The following is an 18,480-nucleotide window of genomic DNA, read 5'->3' as shown; positions in this document are numbered from 1 at the left end:
AAATAGAACATCTGTCTGAATTTGATAATTATTTTTGGTCATACTACTTTAAATTTGAGAGCAAAATATTTTTAATCGTGAAAGTCCACTGAAACTAAAATTTGTCTTAAATGCTCAACCTTTGCATTTATTTTATTATAGTGTACAAATATAAAAAAAGACAACAAAATGCTCAAGAGACTCCAAATTGCTTTATGCATCCTTTTTTAAATAAAATATTAAGTATTTCTGAAATTAGTTGCAGTGACTTCAATATCTAAAATGTTTTACATGAACACACCTTGAAACAGCATGATTTTTCAGGACGTCCTTCAGAAGTTCGGCATCAGCAAAATAAATTATCCTAAGAATTGCTCTAAGGCACTTATGTCTGACCGCAGGTCCTGCTGAGGAACTATACACTTCATAAAGAACACCAAATAATGTCTTAATAAAAGACTTAGCCAGTTCCGGATCCTCTTTCATAAGCTGTGCTCGAGCATCATCCTTCTTTAACTCTGAATATCCACCTGTAACAAAAAATGTACAATCCTAAAGTTACAGACTTCAGAAACAAAATGAACACTATAAAGCATTCAAACTGATGTAATTATTTAAAATGTTGTAAAACATTTTTGATTACAAAACAATTCCACTTATCTAATGTGGTCAACTGGGGTCTATAAAGATAACAAAGGGATCATTAAGACAAAATTTAGCTAGCTAGAAAACCAGTCACCACTCTGGCCAGATGAAAAGAACCAGGCACCATCACTGTGCCTCTTATTTTACTAATTTATGTTCAACAAAATATTGGAATTATTTCAGTATTAATCAGTTAAACCACTGGTAAGAAATAAACAGTTTAAGAAATGAACCGTGACTATTTAGTTAGAAGGTATGGAAAAACAAGATGATCTGTCACTTTGCTTAGCAAGAACAAGATGTAGAGGAAAGGTAACTGACAAAAAGTAAACTCTAGACCAGGGGTTGGCAAAAAATGGTCTGAAGGCCCAATCTGGCCCATCACCTATTTTTGAAATACATTTTATTGGAACACAACTATGTACATTTGTTTACATATTGTATATGACTGTTTTGGAGCTACAATAGCAGTGTTGGGTATGGGGACTGCGTGACCCACAAGGCTTAAAATATTTACTAGTCTGGCCCCTTTCAGAAAGTGTGCCAACCCATGCACGCTAAGCTAGAGCTGCAAAGGCAGTGGACTAAATCCTTGAGGAAAGAAATGTCAGAAACTTAAAATCATCTATTCCTCATTAGTTAAATGAGAATTTTGGTGGAAAAGTTTAAAAATAAAAGGTTGAAAAGAACTAATCTGATGGGTGTGGGTAGATTCAAAGATAGAACTGAGATAATAAGATCAGCTTTAAAAAAAAAGAAATTCCGATAAGAGTCCGAGACACAACAAACCATTTAAGTAAAAAAAAAAAAAAACCTATCATGGGGAAGATTTTAGTCAATATTGGCTCATCTGTCAAGTAAAGCACATAAAAACAACAATTACTATGATGCTACTGTCTTAAGCTTAATAAAGACACTCAATGAAAGACTTATTATTGCAAATATCATTCATATGACAATACTATTTTAACTTAAAAGGAGGTACTTACTAGTGTTAGTATTGGCTAAGGGGTTAGGTTTTCTCTGAATGGCACGTGCTGTTCCCGTGTCCTCATTGATTTGCTGCATAGAATTAAAATCAATAGTATAAACTCGTCCCAGAGTGGACAAGCTTATCTCATCCTCACCGACCTGATGGGCTGCCTGAGAGCAAAGAGAGAGAAACCTTGAATATAACCATGGAGAAATGTATACACTTAAGACACAGTGGGAACCCTCCATAAAAACTAACTTACATATTAATTTTATCAGGTTTTAGATGGTGAAGTAACAGAATATGGAAAATTTAATACTGTGGATGTGACAAAACTCATTAATTAAATCATTTTCAGTTAAAACAAATATACACCAGTGGACCTATCAGGTCTCCTGAGACATAAATACAGGTAAAAATCTTGATGCAAGATCCAGTCATGTAGAATCACTGACATGAAGAAGATGCCACTGGGATTAAGAGGGCTTTAAGGCTTTGCTGACAGAAAAAAAAAAATTTGTTATCCATATATCTTGGTATCTAATTCTTAGGTTAAAACGTTATTTACATCATGGATTCTTAGCAGCCCGCCAAAATTCTCCTTGAAACAAAATGATCTTATAAAATTATCCTTAGGTTAAACAAAAAATATTTGACATTTAAATGATTTTCTAAGATTGTAAGAGACTCAACTGGAACTAAGAGAATCGTCCCTAGGGGTTGCAGGCATTACACGAAACATTTCTAGCATTAGACAGTTTGATTCACACTGTCTGCTGGATTTTAGACAGCCAAAAGAAGCGACAAAATATTCATTCTTATAACAATCCAAACTATGGAATTCCTAGGTTGAATAGAAGACAGGACTCCTAGGAAATACAAGAGTAATCTAACAGCGAAAATGCAATTATCAGAAAAATGCTAAAAAGAACAACTTAGAGTTAGAGACCACGACCTGGTTATGCAGCAAAACTGACACCGCAAAGAGAGCCCGTCCTAGGACACCTCCTCATAAAAGCTGGCTCTGAATTTAGATACTTGCCTAAGAACTTCCAATTTTATGACATAAATCGAAAGAATTCAAAAATTCTTTTTTAGAAACAAACTGATGGAAAACACCTTCAGAGAGGTATGTCTCTAAGTGTGATATTTTAAAAATTCAAATTTTTAAAATATCAGCCTGAAATCAGAAAATACACTGAGACTTACAGGGATCGTACATTGACAATATGAGTAAATGATGCATGGCATGTCAAATAATGCAGTTACCAATATTTCTTAAACGAGGGCAAATATTTTCCTGACCTGAGGCATTTCTGAAATATTTTGGTGCAAATTTAATATGGAAATATAAAAATAAGAATAAAATCACACATAAAACCTTCACAGAAAACCACTGTAAATATTTTGGTGTATTTCCTTCCTTTGTATTTTTCTTTTCTCTTATTTTGCTGAGTTCCCAAAAGAGTCACATAATTTTCAATATTGTTTTCATGTACCGTATCCCATTTTATGTCATTAAAATTTACCCCATTAATGTCTGCATTACATATGACACTATGCATGTATCACAATTTACATTATCATTCACCTGCAGCTAGATACTTAAGTTTCCACATTTTTGCTCTTAAAAATGTTTAGTTATTTGTATGTAAATCTCTGCTTCTGAGAAATTTCTCCTGGACAGGAGGTATAACGAACTTTTAGAAGCAGAGAGCCTAAGGCCTGGAATGTTTCCTTTCAGAAATGAGGAAACTGTGGAACAAAGGACTTAAACTACTTGCTCCAAGTCAACCAGGTAGAGAGCAGCAGAAGCGGGACTAGCACATCATGTTTTCTGACCTGAACAGAAATGAGGACCTTGTTCTCAGGAGACAAAAGGAGAGAATCTTCAGTTAATTCAAAATTGAGCACATTTAGGTACACATACCCACTGTCCCCACCTCATCCCTACACCCACTCTCTACCAAAATAGACACATTTAAACGGTACGATGAAACTACTACCTCAATGATCCGGCTGTCAATCCTGTTGTACGGATGCCAGAGGCCCCGGTCGTCACGCCACTGCCATATCGCACCATCGGTGTTCTGAGCATTTCCCTTCTTCAGCATGGTATCCACTGCAAAAATGCCTTCTTTTGGTAAACACGGCATAAGTTCGCTGGCGGGGAGAGAAGAGTACAATTATTTTAAAAGTAGCTTCCTAAAATATTAATGTCAGGTCTCTAAAGTAAACTATCCTCTTATAAACCACATTTATAATTAGCTTAATCTTTACCAAATCAGAGATGTCAGTTCATACAGTTCTTGAGGACTTCGTGGGACAAGATCAATCTGTTCCTGACAACTTCCATTGGAGGCACCACACAGGAGGAAGTGAAGAGTTTCTGCAATGTCTGTAAAACCAACAATAAAAAGCAAAAGCCTGTGAAACTACTTGTATTACCTAACTTAAAAGGCAACCATTCCCTAGGGGGAAAGAAAATCAGAACTATTTTCTTCTTCAGCAATATACTATCGAATTTAAAGTAAAAACAATAATTGACTGGATAAGCAACTAAAAACATGTATGAAGATTTTAACAATTTCTTTCTAAGGACTTCAGCTTGAGTCCTGACCTAGCTGCACGCCTAATCACAAATCCACTCCGAAGAGTTCAGGAATCTTTTATTACTTTCCTTGTAGAGCAAAGAAATACATTTTAATCTTTGATTCAAGTATATTCATATATTTGTCTTCAAATCAAATATACTGAAAATGTGTGGCCGATAGGATAAGACAAAGAAACTAAAAGCATCTAATTCTTATATTTCGTGATCAGGAAAAAGTCATTTGCTTACATAACATTTAAGCATGCCAACTTAATATAAAATCATTAAAATATTGTGTTTTAATTTCCATTACTAGAAAAAGTGGCATAAAAACCACTCTGATATACTGACGGTACGAATGGAGGTAGCTGGCAGCCTCCACAGGTGTAATCACTCTACACCTACAACCAAAAGACAGGCTGGCTCTCTGGTTGTGTTGTGTGTTTGTATATATACTATACATAAGGCAAACTATAAAGATTTCATTGAAATGTTTTGCCAGTTGTCAATAAGATCTGTTGTCAAGGAAAGTATTCACCATCGATCTGGGTAGAGAGATATGGACAGTTAAATCTCTGCCTCATAGAAATTAAAAAGTTTTTAATTTCTTGAAAAAGTAGCTTTACCAACTTTCCTAAGAAATATAAATATATGGCAATGATACATCATCAGGATTCATTAATTTTTTTTTACAAAAGATCAGAGGATGACAACAAAATGGAAAGAACCAGAAGAAGTTCGTGTTTCCTTCACATTATTGTTGTAGAATGAAAATATAAGTCTAGCAGCCTCTAATTATGAATGCATGGTAAAATTCCTGGAATACACAAAAGAGGTGAAAATATTCACTATATTACAAGGAAAAAATCCAAAATGTTAAACAAACAAAAGTTAGGCAGCAATTTCCCAAATCAGTATTTAGGGAAATTCTGTGCCACACAGTAAGAAGAGAGAGATGATCTGTACTCGAATTTAAGGAAATGAATGAGCAGCTAGGTAAATGAAAAGGGCTCCTAGCGATTTTAATAAAGTGCACTGTGACTACACACACACACACACACACACACACACACACACACACAGAGTCACACCTTTCCCAAACTTATCTAGGCAGAGAGCACTTTGTTCATGGCATAAGCAAAAGTATTCCTGGAATACGAAGTTTGGGAATGATTACACGCTTTAAGAGGAACCTTATCAATAAATCACCTCAACAACACTATTTTTCCACAAAATTCTGTGCCAGTGTGCTAATTCACAAGTATGCAACTAAAAATAAAACTAGTATCCCCAAAAAAGTAATTTAAATTATATTACTCAATAATTAATGTTTAATGATATTTTACTAAGTTAATAAATTATACTACTTAATATTCTATCAGAGGCAGTGGGACCAATGGCTATTTTGTTAGTATCATCACTGACTCCCAAGATAACATCTTCGGAAATTACAATTATGGATATGAAATTATCCACAATTATAGGTGTTCTACACAAAAGTGATCAATATACTCTAGTAGCAATAATCGTATCATATATTTTCTGAAGCCTGCCGTCTTCAGACATTAACTTGTATTTGAAATCTAAGGTTTAAGAAAGTAATTAATAGTCAATTGCAATAGCAGTGCAATAAAACTACTTCCTGCACGCTGGGTAAGGTTGGGAAGCACTTAGAAATACTAAAGCAGCAAAAATCAGAGACATTCACCTGTACAAAAAAGTTCTAAACTCCTAGATTTGTTTGCCTAACTCGATGCCTTTTTGAGGTAGAGTAGCATTCTGGAATAAGATGAACTGCTAGAAAATCTAACATTACATCATTGGTATTATATAGAAAGCAATCATCTTGGGTCTTTAGCTCTATAACGACCAAGGGTAAAATTTTAATTACTGTATACTTTAAAAATTGTATGTAGGAAGCATTACTATTTTGTCCCAACACAAATTTGTTATATATTAATATATTTTTCTTCCATTATTTTCCAGTGTCTATGATGTTATTTAGCAATCTCTTCTACTTGCTTGATTTATATTGACATATTTAAAAAGCCACTTTTTTCCTGCTTAAAGCAGAATAATAGCACTACTTACTTTGCTTCATAAGCTGAACAGCTAAAGTTGGACAGTTGGAACACATCAGAGAAAACATGCGAACCACCATTATAAACATCCCGGAACTTAAAATTGGTGGAGTCACTACCAACAGTTGCTGAACGTTTGTAAGCAGATCTTTGGAGGCAACCTGCTGTAGTAAATTCTTCACAAACACAAGAAAAAAAGAAAGTTATTTCATATTTAAGTAATTTAACAGCCTCATGAAAGTACCAGCAAAGACCAAATGCTCACCTCCTCGTGTTGGAAGTTGTCCACGAGACGTGCAAAACAAAGGCAAGTGCTTTCTACCGACTTTTTGTCCTATTTTTTAATAAAGGAGAATAAAGTTTAGTAACAAAATATTTTTACTGTCAGTTATCACTACCTCACCTTTTTCCGAACTCCAAATTTTTCAAGGCTGACTAAATTAGATGGGAGCTTTGGAAATGCAATGAGTCTAAGCAAGGTACAATAAATACCATGGTTTCAAAGCAAATGAATCATACTGATAGAACCTCTCTTCTCCATTAAGGTGCCAACAGATAAAAGCAAAAGCACAGAAAAAATAAAATTTTTGTACTTCTGTAATTTCAATACCTAAAGAATTAGAATAAAGGAAAACATCCTATCATCTTAAAACCATTCCCAGTAGAAATGTTTGAAACATGCATAAACTGAAGTTTGAAAATGGTTAAATATGTGTGTAAACCAGAGGTTTACTGATTAATGTGAAAAAGTACGTATAGATTTGCTACATTCACCATGAAAATGATCTGGAAATACTATTTTAGCGGCTTCACTGAGAAAACATTTTCAATAATCCACATAAGAACAAAAAGAACACCTTAATGGTTTAACAAGTGTGTTGACAGACCTTTTTTCCTAATTAATAAAGGGGCTTCAGATGTGATAACTAGACTTGTGTAAAACTGAGAATTCTGGTACTACGGAAACTCTACACTTTCACTGTCACTATTTAAGTCTAGAAAGAGTGCTACAATAAAAGCGGCCAACTATTTAACTTCTGATTCTCATGCCTTACTTCCAAAATTAGATACTGAAATCACAGCTAACTAGAGAACATAGTTCTAGTCCCCCAAAAAGGTTATCTCAACCTAATAAATTTTTTAAATTAAATGAATGGCACGATTTGTGTCTCGATCACCTTAGAAGCAAAATACTCCAGTGATTCATTAACCATTTATCTATCTTACATATCTAAATCCCTTATTGACATGTTTTATGTACCTAACAGTCCCAAGATTTTAAGCACAGTTTGTAAAGGTGATTTACAAGCCAGATTTCTTAAAAAACAACTCTCCGGCAATAACACTTCAAAACATAAATTTATATTAAAAGAAAATTCAGTTTCACTACAACCTTGAAGCTTATCTCAATCTGTGCTGCACCTCAGCTTCTGTTAGCCCTGCATCACCAGGTCCACTGATTCCAGCTCCTAAATAATTGCCCCTGCCTTCCTCCAGCAGCAGACAGCTGCAGTGTACATGTTTCATTTTATTTCCTTTTGGGACAGTCTTGTCTCCCGATCTTAACCTATATCCTCCTAGTTTTGTCTGCCTAACTCAATGCGTTTCAGGAAAAGATCTTCTCAAAAGGAAATTCTGAATACATCACATAGGAAACACTCAATTATTTTTGCCAGAATAACAAATTCATCCCTTAAAGTCAAAATAGTTGAAGATAACAAACGTGAAATACTGTTCATTTGGGTAAATTCACCAACATTTTATAAAATAACCTAATATGGTACGTGACTAGGAAACAATAGAAAAACATGGATCAGAACATTTCCAACTTATATATCCAGTTGGAACACTTAAAACCCTAGTTAAAATTGGCATCATTATAAAAATGTAATAAAAATGTTTATGACACATAGAATAGGTTCATATTTTACCTGGTGGGTTAGCCTTTGGGTAAGCAATGGGAGGGAATCTGCCACAAAATGAAATTCATCTGGAGTGATGCTCTGGCAGCAATTGGCTGCAATTGCCAGTGCATTTCTTTGGGCATTTATGCTGAAGAACTCAAGATACAGCAAGCAGTCTGCCAAACCACCCTAAAATACAGAAAACTGTTAAAGTGAAGAAACACCTTCTTATCAGCAATTTTTTTAAAAGGCCTACTAAAAAGTCTAGCACATCACTTTGGAAACACCATGTGTGCCTTACAGAGACCGCAATCTAGGAGCTGGTATAATGTGAATCTAAAATGCAATATTGAATGAAATACGGTCCTTCGGTAACAACACTCACCGCTTGTAGAATGGCTTTGCTGTGCCTACGGGATAACATCTCCAAGGCAGTCAAGGCCTGCTCTGCCACATCAATACACTGAATTACTTGCAGCTGGGAACATATTAACAGGTAATCTGAGGTTATCATTCAAGTACTTTTCTAGTCGCGTATCGTCTACATGACAAACCACAATATTTTCTCTAATTTCCATCAATCTACGCCTCTAACATGAAAACCACTAAAGGAAACCAGTCATTTATGAGCTTAAGCAATAATGTATAGCCAATATAGTTTCCAACTACTTTGCTGTTTTAAGATACTGAAAAATGTTTTATATAGAGAATAAGCAAAATCCAATTACATAACTTTAAAAGTTCATATTTAAAATAAACGAGTTGTTTTATATAACATTATTTTAAAAATCAAGTTTTAAACTTTATACCATATTCCAAGGTATATGCAAATTTTATTGTGCATAAAAAAGGAAAATGCCCTTAAGATGGACCAAAATCACAACCTACCATAGACCACACAAAAAAATTTCCTATCTCCACTGACTCATTTTATGATCTTGAGCAAGGTATTTTGCCTCAGCCTTTTTAGCTATAAAACGAGAGTATAAATAACTATAACCTTACCGAGATGTTTTCTAGAAATAATGAAATTATGTTTTCTAGAAACAGTGAAACTAGTTTCAATCCAATTTTTAAGTTCTCTGAAAGATTTTATATTAATGTGGTAATTGTCGTTACTAAAATTATAAAACTGGGTTGATTCTATAAATGCTTAATTAGCATAAACTTTAAACTACTGCTCTAAAATATTTTTACGGAATCTTGGCTAAAAATGTTAGATAATGAATGCTAAAAACTATCTTTTGATGTGATAGGCTACTTTAGAATTCAAAAGTCAGGAGTTCTCAGCTTAATTCTCCTACCCCTGCTTTTGAAAAAGTTGTGCAAAAGTAGGATTACCTTTTCTAAAAAGACAGGAATTGCATCTACTACCACAGCGGATGATCGAGGAAGTGCTTCCATCATGTATGTTAAGGCTCGACAAGCATGGTTCATCTAGAAAACAAGAAGGCACTTTTACTCAATAAAAAGCTCAAAATATAAATTTAGAGTGTTTTTAAAAAGACAGAATATACTTACAATATCGAAATTATGCTCCATCTGCAGTAATGTTATCTGTTAAAAAAGATTACAATAAAGTATAAGAAGCTGTCTATAAAGTTCTAAGAAGTATTGCTTCCTTCCTCTACTTCAACTGAAATGGAAAGTAGTTTTCAAGACTTTTATCATACAAAAATAATATCAAGTTAAAACTCTAGTATGCATACACAAGAAATGATTACGTGTAGGATACCATGACTCGCATACTATAGCTCTGACTTGGTAATTTTGCTGAATAACTGTCATGATCCATGTCAAAAATAAAATTTTCCTGTTGCTTAAACAGACCCTTCTGGCACCTCTACCCACCCCCGCCTTCAGAATCTGCTCATTAACAAGTCGCTGAGGTGTCAATAAATATTCAATACATAAATAAATAGAGCAACAATGAACTGACATCTGTTAACAACTGTCAGTACAGACTCAAGACCATAGCTTAAACTCTTTTAAGTCTCTAAAAGATAGGCTAAGGATCATTTAACTCAGATGTAAAATACACAGTAGTACAGAATTTAAACATATTGATAATTATCAGAAACTAATTATGCATAAGTTAAAACCCATCTTAATATAATCTATAAACACATGACTGACTCAAAATTAATCTGATGTTTTGTTTTGTATAAAATTTCTCTTGTAGAAAAGACTTTAAACAGATTTCAACGAAGTTTTTCAAAGGAGAGAATGCTAAACTGCTTGGTGTATACACTCTATCCCCTGAAGCAGCCAAAAAAATTTCCTACTTGGGGAAGAGGCATTCACTGTCTTCTAGTTCAATGGAAAAGTTTTAAATGCTTTGAATTTAAGCTATAAATATACTTTTGAATTAAATATATAACTACAATAACAGACCTCATTCCAATACAATGATCATTTAATATGAATGTCTTCTTGGCTCTGAATTATGCTGGCTGGGCACAGTACGTATGCACGTACACACACACACACACACACACACACACTCCCCACCCCCCAAAGGTCCTGATAACACTTTTTGTTAAAACACACAAACACACACCCCATTTCAGGGCTGAATAGCATTCTGTCTCAAATCACTTATAGTCAGTCAGTTATAACACCTAGTCTAAACTGAAACGGGTTGTCGTGTTAACATAAAAAGTAAAAAGTTTTCTAGTTCTTAAGATGGAATAAACCTTATAAGGCCATGTTTGGAAAGGATTGCTGTAAATAGATTCCTTTTCACTCAAAAGGACTAATGTCACACAAGAGTATGGTAATGGGTGGATATATATTCACAATATTCGACTGTGACGAAAGATAAATCTGGACAACTCATTAACAACAGTCATTATTAAATAGCATGAGCCAACTGTGCAGATCTAGTGAGCACTTTAATCAACGATCAGCAAATTAAGTAAATTAGATTATGTGTCAATGTTTCTGCCTAGGTTTAATAGCTTCTCTAACTAATAAAAATTGCATTTTAACAGCAGATAGTATAGGGTAAACCTAGTTCTTTGTTGCTATTTTTTAATGAATAACAACAAAACAAGTTTAATTTGGGTAACAGAAGCCAGCTATGAGAGAAATCTGTAATTTGAATATGAATATTAGCATAAACCAAATGTAAAAGTAAAAAGGCTAATAGTGCTTTCATGAAACATCCGGAAATCAACATGCAAGCCTTTACTAGAGTGGAACTGTGAGATTTAAGAGCTAGCGTTCATTATCCGAAGGTCTGAGTGGCACAACAGGTGAAGAAACTGGTTTGATCTTAATCACCTCCTGCCAGAGCCCAAACATTCAACAACTAATAGATAGAATAAAGACTGTCACCTTGTATTTGACTGGTCTTCATTCAACTACTTCCTTAACACCTTTCTCTGTAATTTGATGTGATCAAATGAGACAATCTGATATACCAACCGTAATTTCATTTTTGTCAACTTTACTGGATATGTAAACAAAGCCTTAACATGATATTTATTTTTAACTCCCAAGGTAAAATATGCTATAAATGTATTCGTGTTTGTTAGTCTTCTGTTAGTATTCCATTCGAACTTAAATTTTAAATCTTAAATTATAGCCAATTTCTTTAATATTGCACTAAGAAAATTACCAAAAGCCACTATTTAAAAGACATACTATGCTTAAGGGCCTATCCCTGGGTAATGGCAATTTCTCTACCCAATGTTTCACATTAAAATACTTAGGCAGTTAGGATGTTAACAAATTCTAAATATCAACTACAACTGTGTTGGAAAATCATTAAAATATTTTTGAAATTGTTTTTCTATTCTGGGTATTGTTATTGCTTTTCTTTTCTTTTGTTTTTGCGTAACATAAAACCTTTTAAGCCGGAAGTACTCATGTGGTATTCTGGCTTGGCGACTCTGCCATGTACTTAATTATCAAACACGAAACCTATATGGTCCACAAAGACAACCCACAAGTGAGCTGCTTATTACAGCCCCATGTATCACAAGGTTAAAAGAGAAACCATGTAAATTTTGGCAGAGTAAGTCAAGATATTACCTAAAGAAGTCAACAATTAAATTTTTTTTAACAATTTAACATTTAAAACCAGTCATTTAAGTATCAAAGGTGAAGTAACTATTCATCATGAAATTAAGAAAATTTATTAATTTACCATTAGCAGTAACGACATTATAAGTATGAAACAAAAGCACTAAATTACACTCTACTTCCTCTTCTATCATGTTTTAAAATTCATAGTGACAGCAATCGTGCTTTCAAATAACATTATCAGCAGCATTCAGAGGACAACTAAGGTAAAATGAGGGTAAAACTCTATCTTACCAAAGCTGGTACGACACTCTTGACAGGAAACCCTCCCAGTGTCTCCTCATTTCCCATGACCAATAATTGACACATTTCAATAACTGCCTGGAGCTGCTGACTTTCATCACTTGCTTGTAGTCCTTGTAGAAGCTGCTGGGCCTTAGAACCTTCATGGGAGGGGAAAGAAATCATTACTTTTAAACATATAAGAAAACTGTGAGTAGGTATAAACTGCGACTGTACGTGGTAGCTGGATGCTTATCTTCTTTGGATTCCAATTAAAGGCTAGGTCTATACCAGGGTTAAACTAGGTCCGTGTTAGACTTACCAAGTGATCACTTCGTAAGGTATATAAATGTCTAATCACTATGCTGTATACCTGAAACTAATATAATTCTGTATGTCAACGATAATTTTAAAAAAATTTTTAATAAAATGAAAAAATTTTTAAAAGACAGGCTGCTATAATTAAAGACAGAACTAAATTAGTTGGGTTTACTCTGCCTTAAAGTAATCTGTTATTTACATATTTTTGTCTTCTAATTTTTATCTATTTAAATGAGATAAGCTAATAGATTTTTTAATGGCCAAAATAAAAAATAATACCCATAGAACTATTGTAAATTGTTACCTTTAACATACTTGCTTTAAAAAATGTATAGCAAGCAAAAGCTTTCTGCAATAATAAAAACCTGTTAAATAATGATGCCCAGACTTCAAAGACAATGTTATACATTTCTAAAGACCTACATCAGAATAAATGGAATCTAAGTAACAGTTAGAGCAAGGAGATGAAAACAAAATGGACAATGCAACTTTAAAAATAATTGGAAAGAAGTATTTTCTAAAAATAGCAAAAGAGGAGCCTTTCATTTCATTTGCAGATGCTGCTATTAGAGTACTTTAGAGAAGTACTTTTAAGGCTCAATTCCAATGTCCAAACAATTGGAAAATGCTAAAACTCAACTACCACAGGGAAATAAGTTGCTGATAAACTGAACAAGACACTCAAAAATAAAGTCTCCAAATGTTTCAAATTTTCATTGAACCTTTGTACTTACGTGGAATTCATATGAAAACCAAAAGCTTTTATTAAAATTAAGCTTCAGAGTCTTCCCAGAGGTCATAAACCTTTCAAAGGGACACAGGTGATCCTCAGATTTGTTTTCTCTATTATTTAAGACCATGGATAATGAACTGCATAGCTATCAATCACTGTCTTTCTACCTGAGTATAATTAAGAGTCCAACTACAAATATACTGCAAGAAAGTCAAGTTTAAAGGGATACCATCTTTAAAATTTCAAACGAAATAATATCAGTTCCAGTTTGAGCAAGTTTATCATTTCTGTGTTGAAATGATGTGGAGGGAAAAATGAAGGGAGAGTAACTAGTGAAAACAAAATCATCCTCAGTTGCTTCTTGACTCATTTTTAAAGAATGAAATAGTTCATATAAAGTATGCCCTAATAGCACAACCAGCTAAAATAAAAAGAACTGACACATATGCCATTGGATATCTTATAAACATCGAGGCTGGCAATTTCTAAGGACATTGATTCCTTTGGTCTGATCAAAATCATCATCAACACCACCAATGTCTCTGAAAAGACTTTATGCCAAACTGAAAATGGCATCAATAGCCAAAGCCATAATTTATCCTCTGCTATATGAAGAGAAATCAGCTACTAAATCAGTCAATTTTGGTTTTAGAACCATTTTCTACTCTTAAAAATTATTGAGGGGTCCCAAAGTACTTTTGTTTATATGGTTTATATCTACTAATATGTGTTAAATTTGTTTGGAACTAAAAGAAAAAATTTTAAATACTGGCTGAATAACTCATTATTCATATAAATAAAAATTTTGTAAAAAAACCATATTTCCCTCCCCCCCCCAAAAAAATTTGGTGATGATAAGCATTAGTTTTTTGTTACAAATCATTTTAATGTCAGGCTTAATAAAAGACAGCCATATACTCACCTCTGCTTCTACTCTGTGACAAACGTTCTTTGAGATTACTAAAGTATGTGAAAAAATGGGCCCTATTTTGTCAAGAAGATTAAAAAGACATGCATTTATTAGTAAAGGCAATAAAATCAATAACTTGTTTAGCAAGGGCATCCTTATGTAAAAATGGAATTATTATTATTAGAAGCATGAGGCACTGAAAAATATGACTACCCGTATAGTTCAGAATCATCGCTTCGATTATTATTAACATACCAGTTTTATTCACACCACAGCTTTCACACTACCAGTTCAAACATGACAAACTGGAATTAATTATTACTAGTTTTAACCTTATGGATTAGATGTAAAGGTCTCAGGAATCCCCCAGGAGTCCACCAATCACACTTTGAGGAACTATTATCACAAATCAAAAGTTAACTGGCAAACATTTTCTGTAAAGGCCAAATCCAAACACTTTCTACTTTTTACACTTGTAAACTAAAAATGATTTTTGCATTTTTTATGTAGCTGAAAAAATTTTAAAAGTTTGTGACATGTGAAATTAAATGAAATATAAATTTCAGTGTCCATAAATAAAGTTTTATTGGAATACGGCCATGATTATCTGTTTGGGTACTGTCTGCATCTGCTTCATGCCACAGTGCCAGGGATGAATAGTTGCATCAGAGTCTGTATGGTCTACAAAGTCCAAAATAGTTACTATCTGGCCTTTTAAATAAAATATAAGCAAAAATGACAAAATGAGTAAGAAAGTAAAGAATTTCAATAGAGAATTGAAATCCATAATAAAAATCAAATAACTGTCTAAAACTGGAAAACATAGTATCTGAAATTAAAAACTCACTGATCCATTTAACAAGACTGAAAAAGACAGCAAAAAAAAAAAAAGAATTAGTAAATATGAAAGCTGGCCAATAGAAAGTTTTCAAACTGGGGAAAAAAAAATTTTTTTTTGAAAAATAAAATCAAAATAGAGCCGGAGAGAAAGAAGTCCAAAGTCTGAACATATATGATCTTGACACTCCCAGAAGGAAAGGAAAGAGAATATTTGAAGAGATAATAAGAGAAGTATTCAAAATGATAATGGTCAAGAATTTTCCAAAACAGATGAAAGATATCAACTCACAGATTCAAAGCTGCAGTGAAACCCAAGCAAATTAAAAAAGAAAATGTCACATAGGCCTAACATAGTCAAGCTATGAAAAATTCATTTGAAAAAGTAAATCTTAAAAGAAGCCAGAGGAAAAAGATATTGCCTCAAAAGGGCAACAATAAGACCTTTAAACAGAAAGTAGGGAAGCCAGAAGACATTACAAGTGCTGGGGATTTTATACCTGGGGAAAATACTTTCAAAATAAATGCAAGTCAAGGATTTCTCAAACAAATGCAGAGAAAGATCATTACTAGCATCATTCACTAAATGATAAAAGTTCTCTTAGGATGAAGGAAAACAAATCCTGAAAGAAAAAGGAACTGCAGGAAGAAATTAAGAACACTGAAATGGTATATATGTAGGCAAATATAGAAGAATATGGATGTTCTAAAACAATTATGTCTTGTGTTTATACACATGAATAAGTAAAACAAGTTTTAAAAATAACATTAAGGAGGGCAGGAGGTAAAAAGACTTAAATTGTTGTAAGGTTTTTCCACTGCTTGGATATGATCAAGTATTAATGTAAGGTAGGCTATAATAAACCAAGGATATGCATTATAATCTCTAGAGTAACCACTAAAAGAAGTATATAAGGATATAAAAAGTTAGCAGAAGTGAAAAAAAGTAGTGTGGTGATGATACTACTATTGTACGTGACTGGTAGAAATGCAAAACGGTAAAACTTCAAAAAAGGGTGATTCACAACATCTGCCAAGTATTATATACTTTAACCCTTCTTACACAGCAATCTCCTTCTAGAAATCTATCTTAAAGATAACAGGAAAAACAGAAAAGCAATATTTTACTGCAGTACAACCAAGACTAGAAATAGCCCTAATATCAAACAGGAAACTGGCTAAATAAACTGTACATCCACACAATGAAGCACTATGATGCTTTACAAAAGGAGTAAAACCTCTCTTTCTCTCAATATACATATGCAGCAGCCATGGAGAGTGAACGGCAAAAGGTACTCTTAAAAGCAAGGTAAGGTGTGTAAAGTTTTTTACTAAGAAAAGCAGTAAGTCTGAAGTAGATAATATGGATCTGTTTTGAATTTAAATAAATAACAGAAGCACAAGTCATAAAATTAACAAAGGAGAGTTACGTGGGAGGAAGAAACAGGGTAAAGGGAGAGCAAAAGAAGTGACCGTTATTATCATTAGGAATTGGAACTGCTGGCATGGGGACAGAAGATACAAGATACAAACAAACCTACAGCCCTAATTTAAACTGATAATATAAACTCATGATTTTTATTTTAAAATATAAAATATAATTATTTTCTACGTTTGTCCATTAAAAGTGTCTAGTAACAGTGATCAGCCAGTAGCAATGGATATGCCTAAGAGCCCAGACTGTGGGCTCCAAATACCATTTCATATAAAAGAAACCAGGGTTCTCCAAGGTAATGCCTGATTTAGGTGGCGGGACGGGGGAGGGGGGAGTTGAATTTGACACAACAGAAACCAAGGAAGTTATCAAAAACCACCGAGATTATATCAAAAAGATTCAGAACCCAATCCTAAAGAGATCTCGTTAACATCCAATGATAGGATAATTTAAACATCAATGAAAATCACTGAAATGTTTAAAACACATCTCAACCCACTTGACAATGATACTTAAGGCAAAATAGCACTTTGGCGAATACAAAAACCAACTATTTTGAAAACTAGTAAATAAAAAGGAGAAAATAATTTTTCCTATACCAATTATTCTCTGGAAGAGATATTCTTTATATAGTTCTACTAAATTACTTCTTTTACCTCTAATAAATGAAGACTGGTCATTACATGCAGAGTAATAGTATTCTGTAATCTGTTACCTAGGCAATGAATTTCAATGTCTTAAGAGACAATCAAACTTCATGTGCTTCCTAATATAAGAACACACTACTTTTTTTGCAGTCTTTCCCCACCAGAGGAAGAAAAATAATCAAACTTGAATCTGAAAAAACCCCTCTAGATTCGACTACCAGTTTACAAGAATACATTTATGTATGACACATTTGCTACAACAGAAATTTGGCATTGACTGAATATTAAGGAATTACTGATTTTTCTTCAAGTATGATAACACTAATGTGTGTGTGTGTGAAAGAATATTATCTTGAGCTACAATGATGAAATGTTTATAGATAAAATTATTTAATATCTGGGAGTTATTTCAAACCAATATGAGACGAGGGATGTAGTGAGGGTAAAGATAAAGTCAGGCTATGAAGTAACCATTGCAGAAGCTGGGCTGCGGGCATGGAAAGGTGTGACACTGTTTTCTACTCTGGGTCTAGTCTTTTCATTAATTTCATATGCAACAGTCAACTCTTAAAATGCTTTGTGATATTTTAATGCTAATACCCTGAGATAGCCCTGCAACAATTTTTCTTCCCAGCCTTCTCCCCAGAAATGAAATGGTAAAATAAATGAAATCAAATCTCTCCTAAAGAAAAAAATTAAGAAACATATGAACTGATGGCAATGTATAGATCATATTTTGATCCTGATTCACATAAACGAAAATTTTAAATGGATTTATGAGGACTGTAACATTTGAACTTAATAATAGTAAAGATTTTCTTAATATACCCACAATACTGTCTAAAACTTTTCATGTCTCTATTTTTATAGCTACAAATTCACATATATGCAGATGCAATTATGCCTAAGACTGGCTTAAAAATACTTTTGGGAGTGGGAAAAATGGTTGACTATATAAATGAAACAATGGTCACTGTGGATTAATAATTGTTTATGGGATCCTGGAGATTATTATACGACTCAACTTTCACATACATTTGATTTTTTTCATGAGAAAGATCATGTCATTCTTCTTTTCTAAATCCTTTGATGGTCCCTGATCACCCTTAGG

The 18,480-nt window shown here is 33.4% G+C and overlaps 1 protein-coding gene across 24 annotated transcripts in view; it reads right to left on the bottom strand.

Annotated features, from left to right (window-relative positions):
* The window catches only part of TRIP12 (thyroid hormone receptor interactor 12), a 132,504-nt gene that overhangs the window by 33,498 nt on the left and 80,526 nt on the right, over positions 1-18,480 (bottom strand). For 9 of the 24 annotated variants that reach the window (XM_025043231.1, XM_025043234.1, XM_025043235.1 and 6 more), the window contains 11 exons: positions 12,499-12,647; positions 9,697-9,732; positions 9,517-9,612; positions 8,561-8,653; positions 8,203-8,364; positions 6,537-6,605; positions 6,282-6,447; positions 3,878-4,004; positions 3,601-3,760; positions 1,614-1,767; positions 281-509 (listed from right to left, as the gene is read on the bottom strand). In XM_025043231.1, coding sequence (XP_024898999.1) covers positions 281-509; positions 1,614-1,767; positions 3,601-3,760; positions 3,878-4,004; positions 6,282-6,447; positions 6,537-6,605; positions 8,203-8,364; positions 8,561-8,653; positions 9,517-9,612; positions 9,697-9,732; positions 12,499-12,647 — 1,441 coding nt within the window. The remainder of the gene's footprint in view (positions 1-280; positions 510-1,613; positions 1,768-3,600; positions 3,761-3,877; positions 4,005-6,281; positions 6,448-6,536; positions 6,606-8,202; positions 8,365-8,560; positions 8,654-9,516; positions 9,613-9,696; positions 9,733-12,498; positions 12,648-18,480) is intronic. The other 15 variants (XM_025043237.1, XM_025043240.1, XM_025043246.1 and 12 more) reach the window with 7 other exon arrangements.

Source organism: Pteropus alecto, unplaced genomic scaffold (assembly GCF_000325575.1).
Source record: "Pteropus alecto unplaced genomic scaffold, ASM32557v1 scaffold110, whole genome shotgun sequence".
Taxonomy (NCBI): domain Eukaryota; kingdom Metazoa; phylum Chordata; class Mammalia; order Chiroptera; family Pteropodidae; genus Pteropus; species Pteropus alecto.
This window is presented reverse-complemented; position numbering and strand designations above follow the sequence as displayed.